Genomic DNA, 22,857 nt, shown 5'->3' with positions numbered 1-22,857 from the left:
GTTTGGAGGAAGCGAGCTAGTTAAAATTTTAGTTTTCATCACTTTGCCAGAAATAAGCATATTTGGTAACCATTTGGAATACTGTATCTTTTAGTTTCAAATTGATCAGGATTTAAGGTAATGTACATCAATCACTAATATTAAAACCAATTGGATCAGACAAAAATATCCTTACTTTCCTTAGTAGCACATTATTTCACCATTATGTTTTAAATGATATTAAGTGTAAAGTAACCACAAAAATGGGGACCGTACCATTGTTCTTTTCAGATCTTTAATATTTAACTATGCTCTTTATAAAACAATGGGGAGCTTCTATTTCTAATAGGATACAGTATATTATTATCCTATTGCTGTCATTATAAATTACCACAAATCTAGTGGCTTAAAATAACACAAATTACTTATTTTACAGCTCTGGAGGTCAGAGGTCTAAAATGAGCCTTGCCGTTCCAAAATTAAATATGTTGGCAGAGCTTCCTTCCTTTCTGGAGGCTCTGAGGGAGAATCCGTTTCCGTGCTTTTTCCAGCTTCTAGAGGCTGCCCACATTCTTTGGCGCAAGGCCCTCTTCCAACTTCAAAGCCAGTAATAACTAGTTGCATGCTTCTCACATCACCTCACTCTGACTCTCCTGCCCCTCTCTCTCATTTCTAACGATACTGTGACTCCAGTGGGCCCACCCAGACAAGTCAGGGTAATCTCCCCCTTCTGAAGGCAGGTGAATTAGCAACCTTAACTCCATCTGCATCCTTAATTTCTCCTTGCCATGTAACAACACATTCACAGTTCTGGGAATTAGAACATGTACATATTTAGTGGGCTATTATTCTGCCTACTACACAGGGTTAAAAGACCCTGCTACTAAAAACAAAAAAAATATATATATATTTTTATAATATACATATAATTATATAAATGTATTTTAATATATAAATGCATAAATTTATATGTATTATATATATAATATATATATATATATATTTTTTTTTTGAAAGCACTGAAGAGCTAACAAGAGGACCATACAGCCAAAAATCCAAACAAAAATAAGAATGCATGGAGTGTGAGAACCAGTTTTGGGCTGAGGACATCTGTGCTCCATCAAACATAATTTAATTTTTGGCATCATCACCTGAAGGGGAAGATTAATAAAAACCCAGGAACCATGCAAAGTGGACAGTCAACAGAAAAGCTTCCCCACACAAATCTGGAACCCCTAATGATCCCACCTACCTTTCTAATATCAGGCTACTAGAGAAAAAGTTACATAGGCCCTGAGCAGAGATGGGAGAAAAATGTCCCCAAGAAGTTGCAATCACAAGCCAACCCTTGCTCAGATGTACAGCCAAGTTTACAGATCTTAGGTGGACCAAATAGCTTGTCTTGTAGAACATCCAGCTGCCTGGCTAAAGCAAACACAAATTCTCTCTGGAGAAAATCACTCTCATTTTAGGCCTTAATGAATCATTAAATATAATTTTTTAAAGGCAGTGACCAACATATAACAAAAAGTAATCAACTTCACAAGAAAACAAAGCATCTGAGTAAGAATATACACAAACAGTAGAATGTCAAAAGACAGCTGTTGGAATTATCTGACATATATTCTAAAATAACTCCTTTTGCCATATTTAAAGAAATTTAAAATATTCACAGGAAATAAGAAACTAAAAAGCAATATATTAAGAAAAGAGAGCTTATGGTAATAAAAAAATACAACAATCAAAATCTTATTTAAAATTATTTTTTAATGCTTATTTATTTTCGAGAAAGAAAAAGAGTAAGAGAGTAAGCAGGGGAGAGGCAGAGAGGGAGACAAGAATTGGAAGCAGGCTCCAGGCTCTAAGCTGTCAGCATAGAGCCTGACGTGGGGCTTGAACCCATGAACCATGAGATCATGACATGAGCTAAAGTCAGACACTTAATCGACTGAGCCACTCAGGTGCCCCAATAACCAAATCTTTTAACTAAATGGATGGCTTTAATATCAGATTATATTATCGTAGAGAAAGGATTTACCAACTGTCAAGGAAATGTTATCCAAGTGCAGCACAAGGAGAAAAAAAAGATGAAAAAATTTAAAAACAGAGCGAACTTAAAAGACATGGAAGATCGAGTTGCAAAAAGAAAGGAAGAGTGTTGCGTTGAGGCAATATTTGACAAGTTAAATGTTGAGGATTTTCTAGAACTGATATAAACCAATATTTCATAGCTTCAAAAAGCTACATGAATCCTAAGAACGATAAAAAAAAAATTCCAAGCCTACATGCAGCATATTAAACTATAAAACACTACATACAAAAGAAAATGTTTAAAGTTGCTAAAGCAGGGGAAGAATAAAAGTCAGGTTTCCTTCAAAGAATTGACAGTTGGGATGAGAAGTGACCTCTTAAGAATGGTCATGGAAGTCACTGGACAATCAGATACATCTTCAGTGTGCTAAAAGAAAATAGTTGCCAGCATAGAATTTTATACAAGGGATGGGTAGTGGGCAATCTTTCAAAAATGAAGTTGTGAAATAAATATAGTTTCAGACAAACAGAAACTTGAAGATTCCACTGCTAGCCAATATTCAGTGAAGGAAATTCTAAAGAATGAACTCACCGGAAGATAAGTGACCTGAAATAGAAGGTAAGAGATGCAGAAAGATGACAAAGGAGAGAGTAGGTACACGAAATGTCTATATGAATATTTGCTGGGTAACAGAACAAGAATGATGTCTTATATGGCTAAAATAAAAACAAGTTTTTGGTGGACAGAGAAAACCCTTCTATAATCTGCCTTCTTCCACAGCAATGAAGTCATGTTTCTCACTGATCCCCTGTAATGATAGTCTTAAAAAAAAACCCTCCTTCATCAACTTTCTCTTAGCTATATTGCAGACATACTGGTAAACAATTTACAGTTACTACTCAGAGTCCTGTGAGGTAACAGCTACTAAACTCATTTACAAGTGAGGAAACAGAACAGTAAGTTTACATAGTACTCAAATATGCTAAAAGTAGTAAGCAGCTGGGCTCAGATTTATCTTACTTTTGTCAGAAAAAAAAAAAAAAAAAAACAACACCTTAAAAACCGACATCTTAACAGCTAGGCTTCCTGAAAAGGACAGACACTTTTTGCTAGCAGATGTACCTATATTGTAGAGAGTAAAAGGACTTATGGTTCCGGTAATTACAAAATTAAATGTAACAGGGGCACCTGGGTGGCTCAGTCTAGTAAGCATCTGAATTCAGCTCAGGTCATGACCTCACAGTTCTTGAGTTCAAGCCCCGCATCAGGTTCTGTGCTGACAGCTCGGAGCCTGGAGCCTGCTTCAGATTCTGTGTATCCTTCTCTCTCTCCCCCTCTTCTGCTTGTGCTCTGTCTGTCAAAAACGAGTAAGTGTTTAAAAAATATTAAAAATTAGGGGCACCTGGGTGACTCAGGCGGTTGGGGGACTGACTTTGGCTCAGGTCATGATCTCATGGTTTGTGGGTTGGAGCCCCGCGTTGGGCTTTGTGTTGACAGCTCAGAGCTTGGAGCCTGCTTCTGATTCTGTGTCTCCCTCTCTCTCCGCCCCATCCCCACTCATGCTCTGTCTCTCTCCGTCTCAGAAATAAATAAACATTAAAAAAATATATACATAAAAATATTAAAAATTAGATGAAATAAAGCAAATGCTTCAGGAACTTAAACACAAAGGACAGAGGTAAGGAGAAATGAAATAACAATGTGATAATATAATGATACAATTCATAGTTAGATTTTATTTTGTTCACTAACTTGGGAAAATAGCCAAAAAACCTGGCAAATATATATGCTTAATGTTTATAAAGGTTCATTGTCACTTTAACTCTAAAATTTAAAAATGAAAATAACTGCATTATATTTTAAATCAAATTTTAGCTAGAAAAAATTTTATGAGATTCTCCTCATATACAAAGTAATCTGAGGTTCTTACTTTTTTTCAGTTCACTGGAAAATTATCTATTTTTTTTTGGTTTGTTATTAAAATTTCATTTATGATATATCAAAAAATAATGAACAAACATTTATAAAGTATAATATAGTAGGTCAAGTAATGACCCCCTAAAGATGTCAATGACATAATCCCTGGGACCTGTGTGCACATTATCTTACATGGCCAAAGAGACTCTGCAGATATAATTAATCTTATGAAACTTAAGAGGGGAAGATCAATTCTGAATTATTCTGGTGGACCCAATCTAATCTCCTGAGCCCTTAAAAGCAATGAAATTTCTCTGATGAGAGGCAAAAGAGGAGAAAAAAAATGTGGCAGAAGAGGAAATCAGATTCCAGGCATCAGAAGAATTTGCTAGGTCATTGCTAGTTCTGAGATGTGGGTGTCACAATGCAGTGAGTGAGGCTTCTTGGCAATAACAACATCCCCTAGTAGACAGCCAGCAAAGAAATGGAAACATCAGTCCTGCAACCACAAGGCTATGGATTATGCTAGCATCCTGAATGAGCTTTGAGTGAACATTTTCTAGAGCATCTTGATAAGAACCTAGCAGACCAACCTCTTGGTTTTGCCCTGGTCAAACTTGGAGCAGAGAAATCAGCTGAGCCAACCAAGATTTCCGACATTCAGAGCTAGGAGATAATAAATTTGTGTTATTTTAAGTCATTAAGTTGTCTTAATTTGTTATGGCAGCAGGAGAAAACTTATACACACAGCAAAACTTTTAAAATATATATATATATATATATTTAAAAACTGAAGTAAAAATGAAGAGAAAAGTAAATCATCTACAGATATTTGTTACATATTTGACTCTGAGCTATTTAGCAACCAACACATAGAAAAATAAGATCTAGCTACCAAATTAATAGCTATTTACATAAAAGAGATCTAATTATTAGTTATTTACCCATAAAATACAAAAATACTAATTCAAAGAGATAGAGGTACCCCAATGTTTATGGGAGCATTATTTACATTAGCCAAATTATGGAAACAGTCCAAGTGTCCACTGACTGATGAATGGATAAAGAAAATGTGGTATGTGTGTGTATACACACACACAATGGAATATTACTTGGCCATAAAAAAGAATTAAATCTTGCCATTTTGCAGTGATAGGACGGAGCTAGAGAGCATTATGCTAAGCGACGTAACTCAGAGACAAATACCATATGATTTCATTCATATGTGGAACTTAAGAAACAAAACAAAGGGGAAAAAAGGAAGGAGAGGCAAACCAAGAAACAGACTCATAACTATAGAGAACAAACTGATGGCTATCAGAGGGGAAGTCAGTGTGGGATGGGTTAAACAGGTTATGGGAATTAAGGAGTGCACTTGCGATGAACACTGAGTGTTGTATGGAAGTGTTGAATCACTCTATTGTAAACGTGAAACTAACATTACACTATATGTTAACTAACTGGAATTTAAATAAAAACTTAGAGAGAGAGAGAAATGGTTCCATCAAATTTACATAACTATACCTGTTACTGAGATCAGAGGAAAAGTGCTCTTCATAAAGAGGACCATTATATACAAGGTCCTTAACCTTAGAGTAAATAGAGTAAAAAAGAGACCATCACATCACCTTTCATAATTTTCTCAATTATAGGTCAACTTCACAATACCTAAACAGTTTAGCAAATGTCAAATGTCACAACACCTGTCCAGTGTCAAATTTCAATTATCTATGGAAATAATTTCTGAATGATGTTCCAAGAAGAATTGATTTTGAGACACACCATTAAGAGAAATATCACTGAGTAGAACACCATGCACTGGCTGCCTGTGCCAGGAGAGGACTCCAAATCCACGGAGGATCACAACGATCATCACAACACTAGCCACCAGGAATTTGGATCCAAACACTTCTGCTCCTTGCACCTTGGTATAGGAGTTGCCGAGAAAAACAACACCGTCAAGCACTGGGTGGAACAACACTTTTACTCACAAAGAGGAGAGACAGCAAGATCAGGTTCAGTGTGTACCAGTTCTGCATGGCTGGTGGGTTCCCTTGACAACTAAAGCAGGGCAATTGGCTTCGCACGCCCCCCGTTAAGCTTTGGTTCAAGGACCTCTCCTCCACCTTCACTGCGTCTGAAATACTGACAGCTGAGGATGTGCCTGCGAGACACTAACATACTTAAGCAAAATAAATGAGTACTCATTGAGTTTGAAACAGAGAAAGACATACCCACTGAAGGATAAGCCCTGTACTGTCTGTGTGTACTCTTTATCTCTTGGAAAGAAGTATTCCAGGCCTAAGACCTATTCTTATGTGGCTGAATGGAGGTCTAAAAACTGCACACACAAGACCGCTGCTTTTCCTAACCAAAAATTAATTAATTAGTTAATTAAGTAATTAAAAAATAATAAATACAAAAAAAGAAAGAAAAGAAAAAGACATTTTATTTGCCAGGTATTTAAGCAAAAGGGATCTCAATAAAGTCAACTTTTGGGGTGTCTGGGTGGCTCAGTGGTTAAATGGCTGACTTCAGCTCAAGTCATAATCTCACAGTTTGTGAGTTCCAGCCCCTTGTCAGGCTCTGTGGTGACAACTCAGAGCCTGGAGCCTGCCTTGGATTCTGTATCTCCCTCTCTCTCTGCCCCTCTCCAACTCACTCTCTGTCTTTCAAAAAAAAAAAAATTAAAAAATAAAATAAAATAAGATAAATCAAATTTTTTTCTGCTATAAGACATGTTGAAGCCTTTAATAGACCAAGATGCATATATACTATTCAACATTGTTACCAATATAATTATTAGCAAAAGAAATTTCAAGAAGAAACATTTTCAGAGTAGATTTCTGTAACTAAATAAATCAGCTTACTTTACAGGTTTATTGACTATATTTCACTTAAATTATTTGATTGTTTTAGGCAGCATGTATATAGCATCCTTCACTGTCTGCCAATGGTACTCCAATTTCATGGTAGTAAAACCAAATTGTCTTCATATAAAGAGAATATTTAGCTTTTGTTCTCTATAACTGGCAGAATGGACATAGGGAAAATGAAATGCATCAAGTATATCCACATGTGGCATTGTTATTAAACTATAAGTACTTAGAAAGGACTTCCAGTTCACAACTCTGTTTTCCCCCAAATGGTCAAGTAAATTTTCCTTGTGATGTTGACTCAAAATAGTAACTCTGACTTTCATTTTAGTAAATTCTGTGCCAATGTTTCACACAAATCAGAGAAATATTCCAATATAGTAAGATCAATACTAACTTAATCTTTGTCCTTTAAGATTATTTTTAATCTGAATTGTAGATTTGCACTATATCCAACATATATAAGGTATGTATTTATGACCCTGAAAAGCAGTCAATTCCATAATCCCAAGACACTGTAAAAGCTTATTTAACCATCCATAACCTGACCATTGACAGATGTCTAGATGAAACCAGATACTTATATTTAGTGTTGGGACATAAAAATAAATGTAGGCTAGAATAAATCATTATAGAGTAATCCAGTTTTCTTTATTAAATTAGGAGTGGGGATAGGCGAAGAGGTTCAAATTCCACTCAAATTACTGGGTACAATATCATCTTGTAATAAGAGAACTTTCCTAACCTATTGGTTGGCTTAAACTTTCTTACCATTTTAAACACCTGTTAAATCCTCTTAGGCACTTGATTGGAGTGAACATGAACACATTATTTTTAAGCTACTAACAGTAAAATAAAATATCCCAGAAGACTTTAATTCATTCATTCATTTCCAAACATGAGGTCAGAAGTGATTTGATACAAGTTTCTGCTATAGCAAGAGTAGAGGAGAATTTGCCACCCAGAAAGACAATAATTATAGTCAATGGATAGCACCATTGAATAATTTCCACTGGAAGTGTTTCAGAAAGGCTTCTATTCTTTGTTATATATAAATCAAGAAGATTATAAAGTCTTAAAATTGTTCCTCATGAGAGTTTTATTCTTATACATCGTAATCAAGTTCAGGTTTCTTTTGATAAAAGACAGAGACTTGAACTTAGTATCTCTCTCAAAATGGTATTATTTTAAAATGGATTAAAGATAAAAACACCTTGCTGGTCTTGAAATCCTAATCCACATGTTCAATCAAATAAGCTGATATGATTACCTCAGGTTAATTCACAAACCAGTATCAAAAGACAATCTTTGAGTTCATGGAAATTAAATATTACAAAATTAAGGAAACTATGAAATGTCAAGTACTATCATTCTTCTAGCATTAACAGAAATTTCTCTTATATAGGTCCTGCCAGATTAATTTTAGGATTGATCTGGTATGCATTGTCTTTCAATGCTTATCATCTGTTCATAAAGAAATTTAATTACAATTTAACTATATCATGATTTAATTAAAATATTTTATTTTATTTTTTTATTATTTTTTTAGATATGAAATCTATTGTCAAATTGGTTTCCATACAACACCCAGTGCTCATCCCAAAAGGTGCCCTCCTCAATACCCATCACCCACCCTCTCCTCCCTCCCATCCCCCATCAACCCTCAGTTTGTTCTCAGTTTTTAACAGTCTCTTATGCTTTGGCTGTCTCCCACTCTAACCTCTTTTTTTTTTTCCTTCCCCTCCCCCATGGGTTCCTGTTAAGTTTCTCAGGATCCACATAAAAGTGAAACCATATAGTATCTGTCTTTCTCTGTATGGCTTATTTCACTTAGCATCACACTCTCCAGTTCCATCCACGTTGCTACAAAAGGCCATATTTCATTTTTTCTCATTGCCACGTAGTACTCCATTGTGTATATAAACCACAATTTCTTTATCCATTCATCAGTTGATGAACATTTAGGCTCTTTCCATAATTTGGCTATTGTTGAGAGTGCTGCTATGAACATTGGGGTACAAGTGCCCCTATGCATCAGTACTCCTGTATCCCTTGGATAAATTCCTAGCAGTGCTATTGCTGGGTCATAGGGTAGGTCTATTTTTAATTTTCTGAGGAACCTCCACACTGCTTTCCAGAGCGGCTGCACCAATTTGCATTCCCACCAACAGTGCAAGAGGGTTCCCGTTTCTCCACATCCTCGCCAGCATCTATAGTCTCCTGATTTGTTCATTTTGGCCACTCTGATTGGCGTGAGGTGATACCTGAGTGTGGTTTTGATTTGTATTTCCCTGATAAGGAGCGACGCTGAACATCTTTTCATGTGCCTGTTGGCCATCTGGATGTCTTCTTTAGAGAAGTGTCTATTCATGTTTTCTGCCCATTTCTTCACTGGGTTATTTGTTTTTCGGGTGTGGAGTTTGGTGAGCTCTTTATAGATTTTGGATACTAGCCCTTTGTCTGATATGTCATTTGCAAATATCTTTTCCCATTCCGTTGGTTGCCTTTTAGTTTTGTTGGTTGTTTCCTTTGCTGTGCAGAAGCTTTTTATCTTCATAAGGTCCCAGTAATTCATTTTTGCTTTTAATTCCCTTGCCTTTGGGGATATGTCGAGTAAGAGATTGCTACGGCTGAGGTCAGAGAGGTCTTTTCCTGCTTTCTCCTCTAAGGTTTTGATGGTTTCCTGTCTCACATTCAGGTCCTTTATCCATTTTGAGTTTATTTTTGTGAATGGTGTGAGAAAGTGGTCTAGTTTCAACCTTCTGCGTGTTGCTGTCCAATTCTCCCAGCACCATTTGTTAAAGAGGCTGTCTTTTTTCCATTGGATGTTCTTTCCTGCTTTGTCAAAGATGAGTTGGCCATATGTTTGTGGGTCTAGTTCTGGGGTTTCTATTCTATTCCATTGGTCTATGTGTCTGTTTTTGTGCCAATACCATGCTGTCTTGATGATGACAGCTTTGTAGTAGAGGCTAAAGTCTGGGATTGTGATGCCTCCTGCTTTGGTCTTCTTCTTCAAAATTACTTTGGCTATTCGGGGCCTTTTGTGGTTCCATATGAATTTTAGGATTGCTTGTTCTACTTTCGAGAAGAATGCTGGTGCAATTTTGATTGGGATTGCATTGAATGTGTAGATAGCTTTGGGTAGTATTGACATTTTGACAATATTTATTCTTCCAATCCATGAGCAGGGAATGTCTTTCCATTTCTTTAAATCTTCTTCAATTACCTTCATAAGCTTTCTATAGTTTTCAGCATACAGATCCTTTACATCTTTGGTTAGATTTATTCCTAGGTATTTTATACTTCTTGGTGCAATTGTGAATGGGATCAGTTTCTTTATTTGTCTTTCTGTTGCTTCATTGTTAGTGTATAAGAATGTAACTGATTTCTGTACATTGATTTTGTATCCTGCAACTTTGCTGAATTCATGTATCAGTTCTAGCAGACTTTTGGTGGAGTCTATCGGATTTTCCATGTATAATATCATGTCATCTGCAAAAAGCGAAAGCTTGACTTCATCTTTGCCAATTTGGATGCCTTTGATTTCCTTTTGTTGTCTGATTGCTGATGCTAGCACTTCCAATACTATGTTAAACAACAGCGGTGAGAATGGGCATCCCTGTCGTGTTCCTGATCTCAGGGAAAAAGCTCTCAGTTTTTTCCCATTGAGGATGATGTGAGCTGTGGGCTTTTCATAAATGGCTTTTATGATCTTTAAGTATGTTCCTTCTATCCCGACTTTCTCAAGGGTTATTAAGAAAGGGTGCTGGATTTTGTCAAAGGCCTTTTCTGCATCGATTGACAGGATCATATGGTTCTTCTCTCTTTTTTTGTTAATGTGATGTATCACGTTGATTGTTTTGCGAATGTTGAACCAGCCCTGCATCCCAGGAATGAATCCCACTTGATCACGGTGTATAATTCTTTTTATATGCCGTTGAATTCGATTTGCTAGTATCTTATTGAGAATGTTTGCATCCATATTCATCAGGGATATTGGCCTGTAGTTCTCTTTTTTTACTGGGTCTCTGTCCGGTTTAGGAATCAAAGTAATACTGGCTTCATAGAATGAGTCTGGAAGTTTTCCTTCCCTTTCTATTTCTTGGAATAGCTTGAGAAGGATAGGTATTACCTCTGCTTTAAACGTCTGGTAGAACTCCCCTGGGAAGCCATCTGGTCCTGGACTCTTATTTGTTGGGAGATTTTTGATAACTGATTCAATTTCTTCGCTGGTTATGGGTCTGTTCAAGCTTTCTATTTCCTCCTGATTGATTTTGGAAGAGTGTGGGTGTTCAGGAATTTGTCCATTTCTTCCAGGTTGTCCAATTTGTTGGCATATAATTTTTCATAGTATTCCCTGATAATTGTTTGTATCTCTGAGGGATTGGTTGTAATAATTCCATTTTCATTCATGATTTTATCTATTTGGGTCATCTCCCTTTTCTTTTTGAGAAGCCTGGCTAGAGGTTTGTCAATTTTGTTTATTTTTTCAAAAAACCAACTCTTGGTTTCGTTGATCTGCTCTACAGTTTTTTTAGATTCTATATTGTTTATTTCTGCTCTGATCTTTATTATTTCTCTTCTTCTGCTGGGTTTAGGCTGCCTTTGCTGTTCTGCTTCTATTTCCTTTAGGTGTGCTGTTAGATTTTGTATTTGGGATTTTTCTTGTTTCTTGAGATGGGCCTGGATTGCAATGTATTTTCCTCTCAGGACTGCCTTCGCTGCGTCCCAAAGCGTTTGGATTGTTGTATTTTCATTTTCGTTTGTTTCCATATATTTTTTAATTTCTTCTCTAATTGCCTGGTTGACCCACTCATTCGTTAGTAGGGTGTTCTTTAACCTCCATGCTTTTGGAGGTTTTCCAGACTTTTTCCTGTGGTTGATTTCAAGCTTCATAGCATTGTGGTCTGAAAGTATGCATGGTATAATTTCAATTCTTGTAAACTTATGAAGGGCTGTTTTGTGACCCAGTATATGATCTATCTTGGAGAATGTTCCATGTGCACTCGAGAAGAAAGTATATTCTGTTGCTTTGGGATGCAGAGTTCTAAATATATCTGTCTAGTCCATCTGATCCAATGTCTCATTCAGGGCCCTTGTTTCTTTATTGACCGTGTGTCTAGATGATCTATCCATTTCTGTAAGTGGGGTGTTAAAGTCCCCTGCAATTACCACATTCTTATCAATAAGGTTGCTTATGTTTATGAGTAATTGTTTTATATATTTGGGGGCTCCGGTATTCGATGCATAGACATTTATAATTGTTAGCTCTTCCTGATGGATAGACCCTGTAAGTATTATATAATGCCCTTCTTCATCTCTTGTTACAGCCTTTAATTTAAAGTCTAGTTTGTCTGATATAAGTATGGCTACTCCAGCTTTCTTTTGGCTTCCAGTAGCATGATAAATAGTTCTCCATCCCCTCACTCTCAATCTAAAGGTGTCCTCAGGTCTAAAATGAGTCTCTTGTAGACAGCAAATAGATGGGTCTTGTTTTTTTATCCATTCTGATACCCTATGTCTTTTGGTTGGCGCATTTAATCCATTTACATTCAGTGTTATTATAGAAAGATATGGGTTTAGAGTCATTTGATGTCTGTATGTTTTATGCTTGTAGTGATGTCTCTGGTACTTTGTCACAGGCTCCCCCTTAGGATCTCTTGTAGGGCTGGTTTAGTGGTGACAAATTCCTTCAGTTTTTGTTTGTTTGGGAAGACCTTCATCTCTCCTTCTATTCTAAATGACAGACTTGCTGGATAAAGGATTCTCGGTTGCATATTTTTTCTGTCTAGCACACTGAAATTCTCGTGCCAATTCTTTCTGGCCTGCCAAGTTTCAAAAGAGAGATCAGTCACGAGCCTTATAGGTCTCCCTTTATATGTGAGGGCACGTTTACCCCTTGCTGCTTTCAGAATTTTCTCTTTATCCTTGTATTTTGCCAGTTTCACTATGATATGTCGCGCAGAAGATCGATTCAAGTTACGTCTGAAGGGAGTTCTCTGTGCCTCTTGGATTTCAATGCCTTTTTCCTTCCCCAGTTCAGGGAAGTTCTCAGCTATTATTTCTTCAAGTACCCCTTCAGCACCTTTCCCTCTCTCTTCCTCCTCTGGGATACCAATTATGCGTATATTATTTCTTTTTAGTGTATCACTTAGTTCTCTAATTTTCCCCTCATACTCCTGGATTTTTTTCTCTCTCTTTCTCTCAGCTTCCTCTTTTTCCATAACTTTATCTTCTAGTTCACCTATTCTCTCCTCTGCCTCTTCAATCCAAGCCGTGGTGGTTTCCATTTTGTTATGATTTCGTTTAAAGCGTTTTTCAGCTCCTCGTGACTGTTCCTTCATCCCTTGATCTCTGTAGCAAGAGATTCTCTGCTGTCCTCTATACTGTTTTCAAGCCCGGTGATTAATTTTATGACTATTATTCTAAATTCACTTTCTGTTATATTATTTAAATCCTTTTTGATCAGCTCATTAGCTGTTGTTATTTCCTGGAGATTCTTCTGAGGGGAATTCTTCCGCTTGGTCATTTTGGATAGTCCCTGGCATGGTGAGGACCTGCAGGGCACTTCCCCTGTGCTGTGGAGTATAACTGGAGTTGGTGGGCGGGGCCGCAGTCCGACCTGATGTCTGCCCCCAGTCCACCGCTGGGGCCACAGTCAGACTGGTGTGTGCCTTCTCTTCCCCTCTCCTAGGGGTGGGATTCACTGTGGGGTGGCGTGGCCCGTCTGGGCTACTTGCACACTGCCAGGCTTGTGGTGCTGGGGATCTGGCGTATTAGCTGGGGTGGGTAGGCAAGGTGCACAGGGGCAGCAGGGGCAGGCTTAGCTCGCTTCTCCTTAGGTGATTCACTTCAGGAGGGGCCCTGTGGCAGCGGGAGGGAGTCAGATCCGCTGCCGGAGGTTTGGCTCCGCAGAAGCACAGAGTTGGGTGTTTGCGCAGAGCGAGCAAGTTCCCTGGCAGGAACTGGATCCCTTTGGGATTTTGGCTGGGGGATGGGCGGGGGAGATGGCGCTGGCGAGCGCCTTTGATCCCCACCAAACTGAGCTCTGTCGTCCGGGGGCTTAGCAGCTCTCCCTCCCTTTGTCCTCCAGCCTTCCCGCTTTCTGAGCAGAGCTGTTCACTTATGACCTCCCAGACGCTAAGTCGCGCTTGCTGTTGGAACACAGTCCGTCAGGCCCCTCCGCTTTTGCCAGCCAGACTCGGGGGCTCTGCTTGGCCTGCGAGCCGCCCCTCCGCCCCGGCTCCCTCCCGCCAGTCCGTGGAGCGCGCACCGCCTCGCCGCCCTTCCTACCCTCTTCTGTGGGCCTCTCGTCTGCGCTTGGCTTGGCTCCGGCGACTCCGTTCTGCTAATCCTCGGGCGGTTTTCTGGGTTATTTCGGCAGGTGTAGGTGGAATCTAAGTGATCAGCAGGACGCGCGGTGAGCCCAGCGTCCTCCTACGCCGCCATCTTCCCTCCAAGTCCCAATTAAAATATTTTAAATACACAGACTAAAATTACATTGTCTGAAACCATTTTTTTTCTTTTCTTGCCTTTACCTGACTTCTTATAGAAGCTGATAAATATGCTTTTTACCTAACTAGTACTTTGAAAACTCTAAAGCCACAGTTCTTGAAGCGGCCCATGTTGATTCTCTAATGCCTTTCTAAGTACCAAATCCGATTACCTTTTTCTCAGCACTCAACCTATTTGGTGATTCTTATAGTGTTATTCGTTATCTCTTCTGAAAATTCTATCTCCTTTTGGTCTCCACGATGTCTTTCACTGTATTCTATGACTGATTATTACCAAATTCTTTCCAGCAGTCTTTTCTCCCACCCTCCTTCCTCTGCTAGCCTGGTTCTGCTCTAACATCCCCTTACTGATTTCCATTCTTCAAGAAGTTGATTACTGAGGTCTCACCAAGGGATTTCCTCCTTGGGGAGCAATCTTGGTAACCAACCCCCTGAAAAAAGCTACTAAAAAGTGAGCCAAAAGAATTTAAAGATATTTGGTGGGCGCGGGGGGGGGGGGGGGGGAATCAGTGAATGCTAGTGTGGATTTACCAAGAAACAGGAGAAAGCAAGAAATGGGAAAGAAAAGAAATCTAGAGGAGTGAATCCAACATTCAAAACCCTTCCTGTCTCACAGAATGTAACAACTAGAAGAGTCAAGGGGGAAAAAAAAACAAAAAGAAAAAACAAAGTCTGTAGTCGGCCAAAAGAGTAACCCTGTTGAGTCAATCTTGAGTTTAGAATGGAGCCCAAAGGGATACATTCTAGGACTGAGGGTGGAAACAAAGTAAACATACTTTGTATCCCCTGAAGTTTGATTTTGAGTCATTAATGCAGAAAATCTCATGCTTCAAGGTAGAATTAAGTTTATCTTGATGGTTAGAGATGTGGCAATGGTAATTTCAAATCCTGTTTGGTGGACAGTGACATTTTCCTAGGAGTCAAGCAAACTTCTGTAAATCAAACTTTAAACTTCATATACATCACAAAAAGATCACCAGAAACTTAAGGAGAGAAGATTCCATTAGTGAGAAGCAAGAGACAGGTGCTTAAAAGTATCAATTATTTGACATAGATCATAAATATAGATCTTTAAAAAATTTTTAAATAATTTTTTTAATCTTTATTTTTGAGGCGGGGGGTGGGGGTGGGGAAGGAACAGAGAGAGATGGAGACAGAGAATCTGAAGCAGGCTCCAGGCTCTGAGCTGTCAGCACAGAGCCCTACCCGGGGCTCGACCTCACGAACTTTGAGATTGTGACTTGGGCCAAAGTCAGACACTTAACCGATTGCACCACCTAGGCACCCTTTATTTAAAAAAAAATTAAGTTTATTTATTTTGAGAGAGAGAGACAGTGTGAGTAGGGGAGGGGCAGAGAGAGAGAGAGAGAGAATCCCAAGCAGACTCTGGGCTGCCAGCCAGAGCCCAACACGAGGCTGAAACCCACAAAACCAGGAAATCATGGGAAATCATGACCTGAACAGAATTCAAGTTGGAACTTAACTGACTGAGCCACCCAGGGTACCTAAATATAGATCTTTAATATTTGAAACGAGATACATGCCAAGTGTTAGTTTGGGGACAGAAAATAGTAAAGTTACATAAAAGAATTGACAACTGGGTGCCTGGGTGGCTCAGTTGGTTGAGTGTCTGACTTTCGGCTCAGATCATGATCTCACAGGTTCGTGGGTTTGAGCGCATGTTGGGCTCTGTGCTGACAGCTCAGAGCCTGGAGCCTGCTTCAGGTTCTGTGTCTCCGTCTCTCTGCCCCTCCCCTGCTTGCACTCTGTCTCTGTGTCTCTCAAAATATACAACAAATGTTAAAAAAAATTTAAAAAAAGAAGTGACAAATAACTAAATAGATACAATGAAGTGAAAAATACAAGTAAAATAAAAAATTCAGTGGTCTTGCTTTGGAGCAAATTAGATATACACGAAACAACAGCATATGAAATAGAATAAAGACCCAAAAAATAACAATAATAATTCAGAATAAAAAAATTCTATAAGGAAACCCAGGAGGTAGAGGACAGGAGAGGAAGCTCGGGGATGGAACAGAAAGCAGTGCAAAAGAATATAAAAGGAAAGTGTTTATGGATGTTTAGAGTTTCAGAACAGGAAAGGGGGAGAATGAGGTAGAGGCAGCATTTGAAGAGATGAAAACTTAAGAATTTCCCAAACTGATAAAAGACTTTAATTCACAATTTCAAGAAATCCAAATAATCCTAAACAAAATAAGTAAAAGAGAAATCTAAAACCAGATATATTAGACTAGTGAAGCTGCAAAAAGCCAAAGACGCAATCATCCACGTAGCCAGAGAGAAGCCATAATATAGTCCCTTATTTACATATTAATTATAATATTTGTTTCTTTCCCAGGGTGCTTCATACTAGTTTCATAACTGATTAGAGATTTTGCTCTGAAATGTTCAAAGTGAATTATGGTTAAGTTTATTTAGAGAAAAAAAAAACCCTTTAAATCTATCAACTCTCTGCCTAGGCCTTGAAAAGTTCACATTGCATTTTTATAATTGGAAAATACTTAAAGTGAGCTTTAAATATAAACTTAGAGGTAATTTATTTCATAAAAGGTGAGATTTTTTCAAATTAGCTCATATTCTTGTTTTCCCTGTCTTTGCCAGAAAATTAACTACTATTAATAAATGACATGATAGATGTCGCAGAGTGTTATATATTCCTAGTAAATGCTTGGATATAAATGAGCTTGAAAAAACAATCTCCAAATGAGAAAAACAAAGCAAAACAACAAACTTTCCTCTTTTTGTAGTCAGGGAAAACATGCTACAGGTCAATTGTCAAATATATGCTGCATGTAGGTTACATAGCTACAATTTTTAGTCTTTAAAATCAATTAAGGTTCAAATGACGTATGGCTTATGTGAAGTTAAATGTTATGGCAAATTTTCTGAAATAGTTCTGTTAGGAAACTCTCTTACTTTAAATCCACTCATTTCATTTGAACTCCTGTCCTGGCAAAAGACAGAAAGAGACAGACAGAGACAGAAGAGAGATGGAGATACCTTCAACAGAGTTTTTCGTACAATTTTTTTACAACTCTGTTTTATATATATCACTCTGAAATTTAAAAGCTCTAAAATCCAACTGTTGTATGTATGTATTTTAAAAAATTTGTTTGACCATAGAACCAAAGAATTGACAGAAAAAATCTGTTCTTCATTTAAATAATTAAGGGTGAATTTACTACAATTGATTTTGCTAGCAAATCTGCTACAAAAAATATAAAAGGTTGGACTCAGGGAGCTATGACAGACCCCCTTAGGAGTGTTCCATAATACATGGTACATGCACCTTTTCAAAATTCTAAAATATACCAAATTCCAAAAACATCTGGCACTAAAGTTTTCCAAGTAGCATATATTCTTATACAAAGCAATAGTGAGGATCTGTTGGTGGCATAAGTTTATAAATACATCATCACCTCCAAATAAGACCAGATATGTCCAAAATTAACTAAGTATAAGACTGGAGCTCTTGGGAGTTTTCTTGGGGGGCAGCGTAGTCAGAAAGCAGTGCGGAGAGAAAAAGAAGGGATTCCCATCCCTACAGTTTACATATGTGGATAATTTGCTTACAGGTTTGTATTTAATAACAAAGATCTAAACATTTCTAAAAGTCATATATCACTATTAAATTTAGAAGACAACATCTGCCCGATAAAAATAAGCTTTAATAGAAAAAAAGAAGACAAACAGTATCAAGATCTTCTTTCAACAGTTTTTTTTTCTGTAATTTAAACTCAAGGAGATTCCAAAAATATGTATAGATCTGTTTTCATTCTCCATAGGCTAGTAAGCAGGCTACTTTTCTCTAATCTTCAAAACTTTGTGCTATAACAGTACACAATCAGGGGTCTATTTAATATATATTTTTTCCTACTATGTTTTCTAGAATTAAAAAATCATTGAAAAAGGAAGGAAATGAGCAAATAAAAAGTAAACAAAACAGATTAGACTTTGTAAAAAATATTTTTTGAACATTTTATTTTTAATCAATCTCTATTGTGTGGGGCTCAAACTCACAACCGTGAGACCAAGAATTGTATGTTCCACCGCCAGTCAGACATTCCTAAAAAGAAGATTCGAATTAACCCAAGAATCTGTACTTTCTTGTTAAGTAGAAGTATATGACTAATAAGAAAAATGAGATACCAAATTACACATCATTATCAGACATAACTTGGAAACTCAAATATACTTCATGTATCTTGATGGAAAACTGGCAGATATATGCTATAACTTATGAAGGGAATGATGATAAGGAGCGAAGAGAATAGAAGCACAAGTTACAAGACTGATGAGTTCTGATTTAAAAATACATTTAATTTTCTTCTGCATAAAAGATACTAGATCATACAGACACAACTTTGAAGATCATCTTGAGCTATGAAAGGATAGATATTAGGTATACCTAATGTTTAAATAAACATACTTAAATAATAGTGCGGTTCTTTAGAGTAATAAAAATGCTTTTCAATTTCTTTTTTTCTAAAATTTTTTTTTTATGTTTATTTTGAGAGGAGACAGAGATTGCAAGCAGGAGAGGGGCAGAGAGAGAGGGAAAGAGAAAATTGCAAGCAGGCTCCATGTTGTCAGCTTGGAGTCTGATGTGGAGCTCAATCCCAGGAACTGTGAGATCATGACCTGAGCCGAAATCAAAAGTCGCTCAACTGAGAGAGCCACCCAGGTGCCCCTTCAATTTGTAATGTAAAAATATTATAAGCAAATTTGCTTATAGAATAATCTTATTATTCATAGTATATATTAAGAGCAAGATAAACGTCTTTATTACGTAATCTCTACAGATAACAGGCAATTTACCTTAAGAAAATGTTCCAGGGGCGCCTGGGTGGTTCAGTCGGTTAAGCGTCCGACTTCAGCTCAGGTCATGATCTCATGGTCCGTGAGTTCGAGCCCCGCGTCGGGCTCTGTGCTGACGGCTCAGAGCCTGGAGCATATTTCAGATTCTGTGCCTCCCTCTCTCTCTGACCCTCCCCTGTTCATGCTCTGTCTCTCTCTGTCTCAAAAATAAATAAACATTAAAAAAAAATTTAAAAAAAAAAGAAAATGTTCCAATAATCAGAGAGAAATTAATTCAGATTATTCAAGTTTCTGTTTGTGCATTTGTAATTTTTCTTGTCTTTTAATTCTTTGATGTGAATTAAAGATGCAGGGGAGGAAAAAAATAACCAGCATAGCAGAAATCTTATTACCTCTCTTTCAAGAGGGATAGAAAAAACTGAGAAGAGTAATACAGTATGTGCAATATAAATATTTAACATGAAGATGGTAGGAAAGATGTTTTCAAAATTATACTGACCTTTTGAGTTTTGTTTTATAAAATGCATTTGTTACTCTCCATGGCTTGTTTCTTTAGACAACCCATATCACTGATTCTATGCTACAGAAAACTCCCAAAATACCCAAGTAGAACAATGAAACACTCTCAATCTCATATAATATTAGATACAAAATAACTTGGAGATTAAGAGGCCTCAGGGTTCTTTTGTGCTTGGAATCGAGGAATTTTGCCAGAACAAAAGGTGTGTAATAGAAAAGCGTGCCTCCACAATCTTGGCTTTAAAGTAGCCTCGCAGTATGCAACAAAGAAGCAGCCCTATGATATTGAACAAATACTACGATTTTATACCTGTGCTAAAATGGTGATATTATCAAAACAGACATGTGATGCTACCAAATATGTGTTTCTTTGCTTTAAGTTCATTTAACTGCAGACAAATGCCTGTAAGTATTTCTCGTTACTACCTCAGAGGCAACTGTGAAGCTCAAAGTTGCTGTAGACATTTTTATTTTCCAAAGAGTTGCTTTAAGTTCTGTTTTTGTATTAAATATTTTGTATTTAGTATATAGAACTACTTTATGTCTTAACATATATTGCCAAAACAATAATATAAATTATATAATATAAACATAGTTATAATACAAATGTAGTAAAAACAGACAACTTTCGGCCAATGCTTCTATCAAATTATTTTGTTTATGACCCTGAAGCAGTAACTCCTCTCACCTTCGACCAACAGGTCTGTTCCATGAAAGACAATGCCAAGGGAATGAGAGATTATCCACACACTAGGAGAAAGTATTTACAAAAAGACACAGAAGGAAACGGATTAATGATGGAGATAGTAAAAAGAGATCCACGGCTGCCAGGGAACAGGGGGAAGAGATAAGTAAATGGAAAACAGGATTTTTAGGGCAGTGAGAATACTCTGTTACGACACTATAATGATAGGTGGATGTTATTATACATTTGTCTACACTTACAGTATGTACATCAAGAGCGAACTTTAATTTAAACTATGAACTTTGGGTGACTATCATGTGTCAGTGTGGGTTCATCAACTGTAACAAATGCTTCACTCTGGTAGGAAATGTTGATAATGGGGTTATGCATGAGTGAAGGCAAAATGTATATGGGAAATCTCTGTCCTTCTCAATTTTGCTGTGAACATAAAACTGCTATTAAAAGATAAAACCTTTAATACAAAAAATTTACTTTTTGAGAAACATATACTGGATATATACAAGTGGCCTTCCATAGTGATATTCAAATTGTATATCCAACTAGACAGCATTTTATTTATTTATTTCAATTTTTTTATGTTTATTTTTGAGAGAGAGAGAGAGAGAGAGAGAGAGAGAGAGAGAGAGAAAGAGAGAGAGAGCATGATCAGGGGAGGGGCCGAGAGAGAGAGGGAGACATAGCATCCGAAGCAGGCTCCAGGCTCCGAGCTGTCAGCACAGAGCCCAATCCGGGGCTTGAACTCAGGAATTGCGAGGTCATGACCTGAGCTGAAGTTGGACGCTTAATCGACTGAGCCACCCAGGTGCTCCACTAAACAGCTTTTTAATTTGTAAGTGTTAAGGGGTTCCTGGGTGGCTCAGTCAGTTAAGCGTCTGACTTTGGCTCAGGTCATGATCTCACGGCTTGTGAGTTTGAGCCCCACGTCGGGCTCTGTGCTGACAGCCTGGAGCCTACTTCGGATTCTGTGTCTCCCTCTCTCTCTCTGCCCCTCCCCTGCTCATGTTCTCTCTCTGTCTCAAAAATAAATAATACATTAAAAAAAATTAAATTTTAAGTGTTACTACTATTGGGAAGATAAGAGAAGCTAGATAATTACATCCATTAACCTTGTATGTATTCACAAATACATACATTAACAGTTTTATATTTAATAATTTTATATGTAAATTTACTACATAATTTTTTATCTGTAATAATTTAATAAACAACACTCCAAAGGCATTTCAGATTAAATTTTACTGTAAAAGGTTTGAAATTGTGGCATTTTTTGGCTTATAATTATTTTTTAAAACTAATTTTCCTCATAAAATTCACGTCTGAACTGATCCAATTAAGAATAAAACACTCTAGGGGCGCCTGGGTGGCTCAGCCGGTTAAGCATCCGATTCTTGACTTTGACTCAGGTCATGATCTCATAGTTCATGAGTTTAGAAAAAGAACAAAACATTCTATACATATACACATGTGTGTGCAGACACACACACAGTCATGAGTGCACATACAGGCAAATGGAAATACTTTAATAATACATCAGGCCTGTAAAATATGTTTAAGGAAAAAATAACTGTGACAACTGGAAAAAAAATAATTCAAAACATTAAAAGAAGTACCATGCAAAAAGTAAAATGCTAAACTTGAAAATATTATCTGACATCTCACTTCAGCTAACTTTCTTTAGCCCTATCTGTGTTTCATTAACTTGCCTTTATTATTTTTATTCTTAAGTTTTATTATTGTTTCATACATTTTTAAAAAACATTTATTTTGAGAGAGACAGAATGTGAAATATGTACATGATCAGGGGAGGGTCAGAGAGAGAGAATCCCAAACAGAGCCTGAAGCAGGTCTCCATCCCATGAATTGTGAGATGATGACCTGAGCCAAAATCAAGAGTCAAACTGAGCTACCCAGGGGCCCTATTTCATACAACATTTGAATGGTAAGACATTTATGATAGGTTGGCTGATATGCAATTTTTGTCTGTCCTCTTTAATGACAAAGAAAGAAACCAAAAGAGTAAAAACGTGCAATGACCACTTAGGCCAAATTTTAGAAAGTAGAGACAATAAAATATTCTCAATAGGAATAGTACAAACTAAAAGAATGGACACAAATTGTTAACCTTGCATATTACTGTTTCTTTGGAAGCCTATGGAACTTAATTCATGATGTCCTTAAGATGCAAACTCTATTAGATGTATTTGAAAAGAAAAAATAAAGGGAAAAAAAAACCTTTGGGAAAATGGTAAAAACCTACAGTTACCTTCTGCCACTAGATGGAGCCCAGGCATCTATATGGCAAAATAGTGAGGACTATGTTTACATTTGGCTATATTTGATTTAGAAACTCATATATTAGTGTAATCTGAAAGGGAATGGAGACAAAATAGGTGTGTTTTAGACTCTAGCATCTTGATGAAATAAAAATTAACAATAGACATTACTTCTATTAGGAATATTTTTTTTTGGTCTTTT

At 37.2% G+C, this 22,857-nt stretch overlaps 1 protein-coding gene across 9 annotated transcripts in view; it reads right to left on the bottom strand.

Annotated features, from left to right (window-relative positions):
• AGMO (alkylglycerol monooxygenase) overlaps positions 1–22,857 on the bottom strand; it is a 383,176-nt gene that overhangs the window by 89,635 nt on the left and 270,684 nt on the right. Inside the window, exon 14 of one of the 9 annotated variants that reach the window (XM_027071998.2) lies at positions 4,574–4,594. The exons of the other annotated variants lie outside the window; for them this stretch is intronic. Within the exon in view, the coding sequence (XP_026927799.1) occupies positions 4,589–4,594 (6 nt within the window). The 3' untranslated portion in view covers positions 4,574–4,588. Of the gene's footprint in view, positions 1–4,573; positions 4,595–22,857 lie in introns of those variants that run through there. 9 annotated transcript variants of the gene reach the window in all.

This window comes from Acinonyx jubatus, chromosome A2 (assembly GCF_027475565.1).
Source record: "Acinonyx jubatus isolate Ajub_Pintada_27869175 chromosome A2, VMU_Ajub_asm_v1.0, whole genome shotgun sequence".
NCBI lineage: Eukaryota > Metazoa > Chordata > Mammalia > Carnivora > Felidae > Acinonyx > Acinonyx jubatus.
The sequence above is the reverse complement of the archived record's forward strand: the minus strand, read 5'-3'. Positions and strand labels throughout refer to the sequence as shown.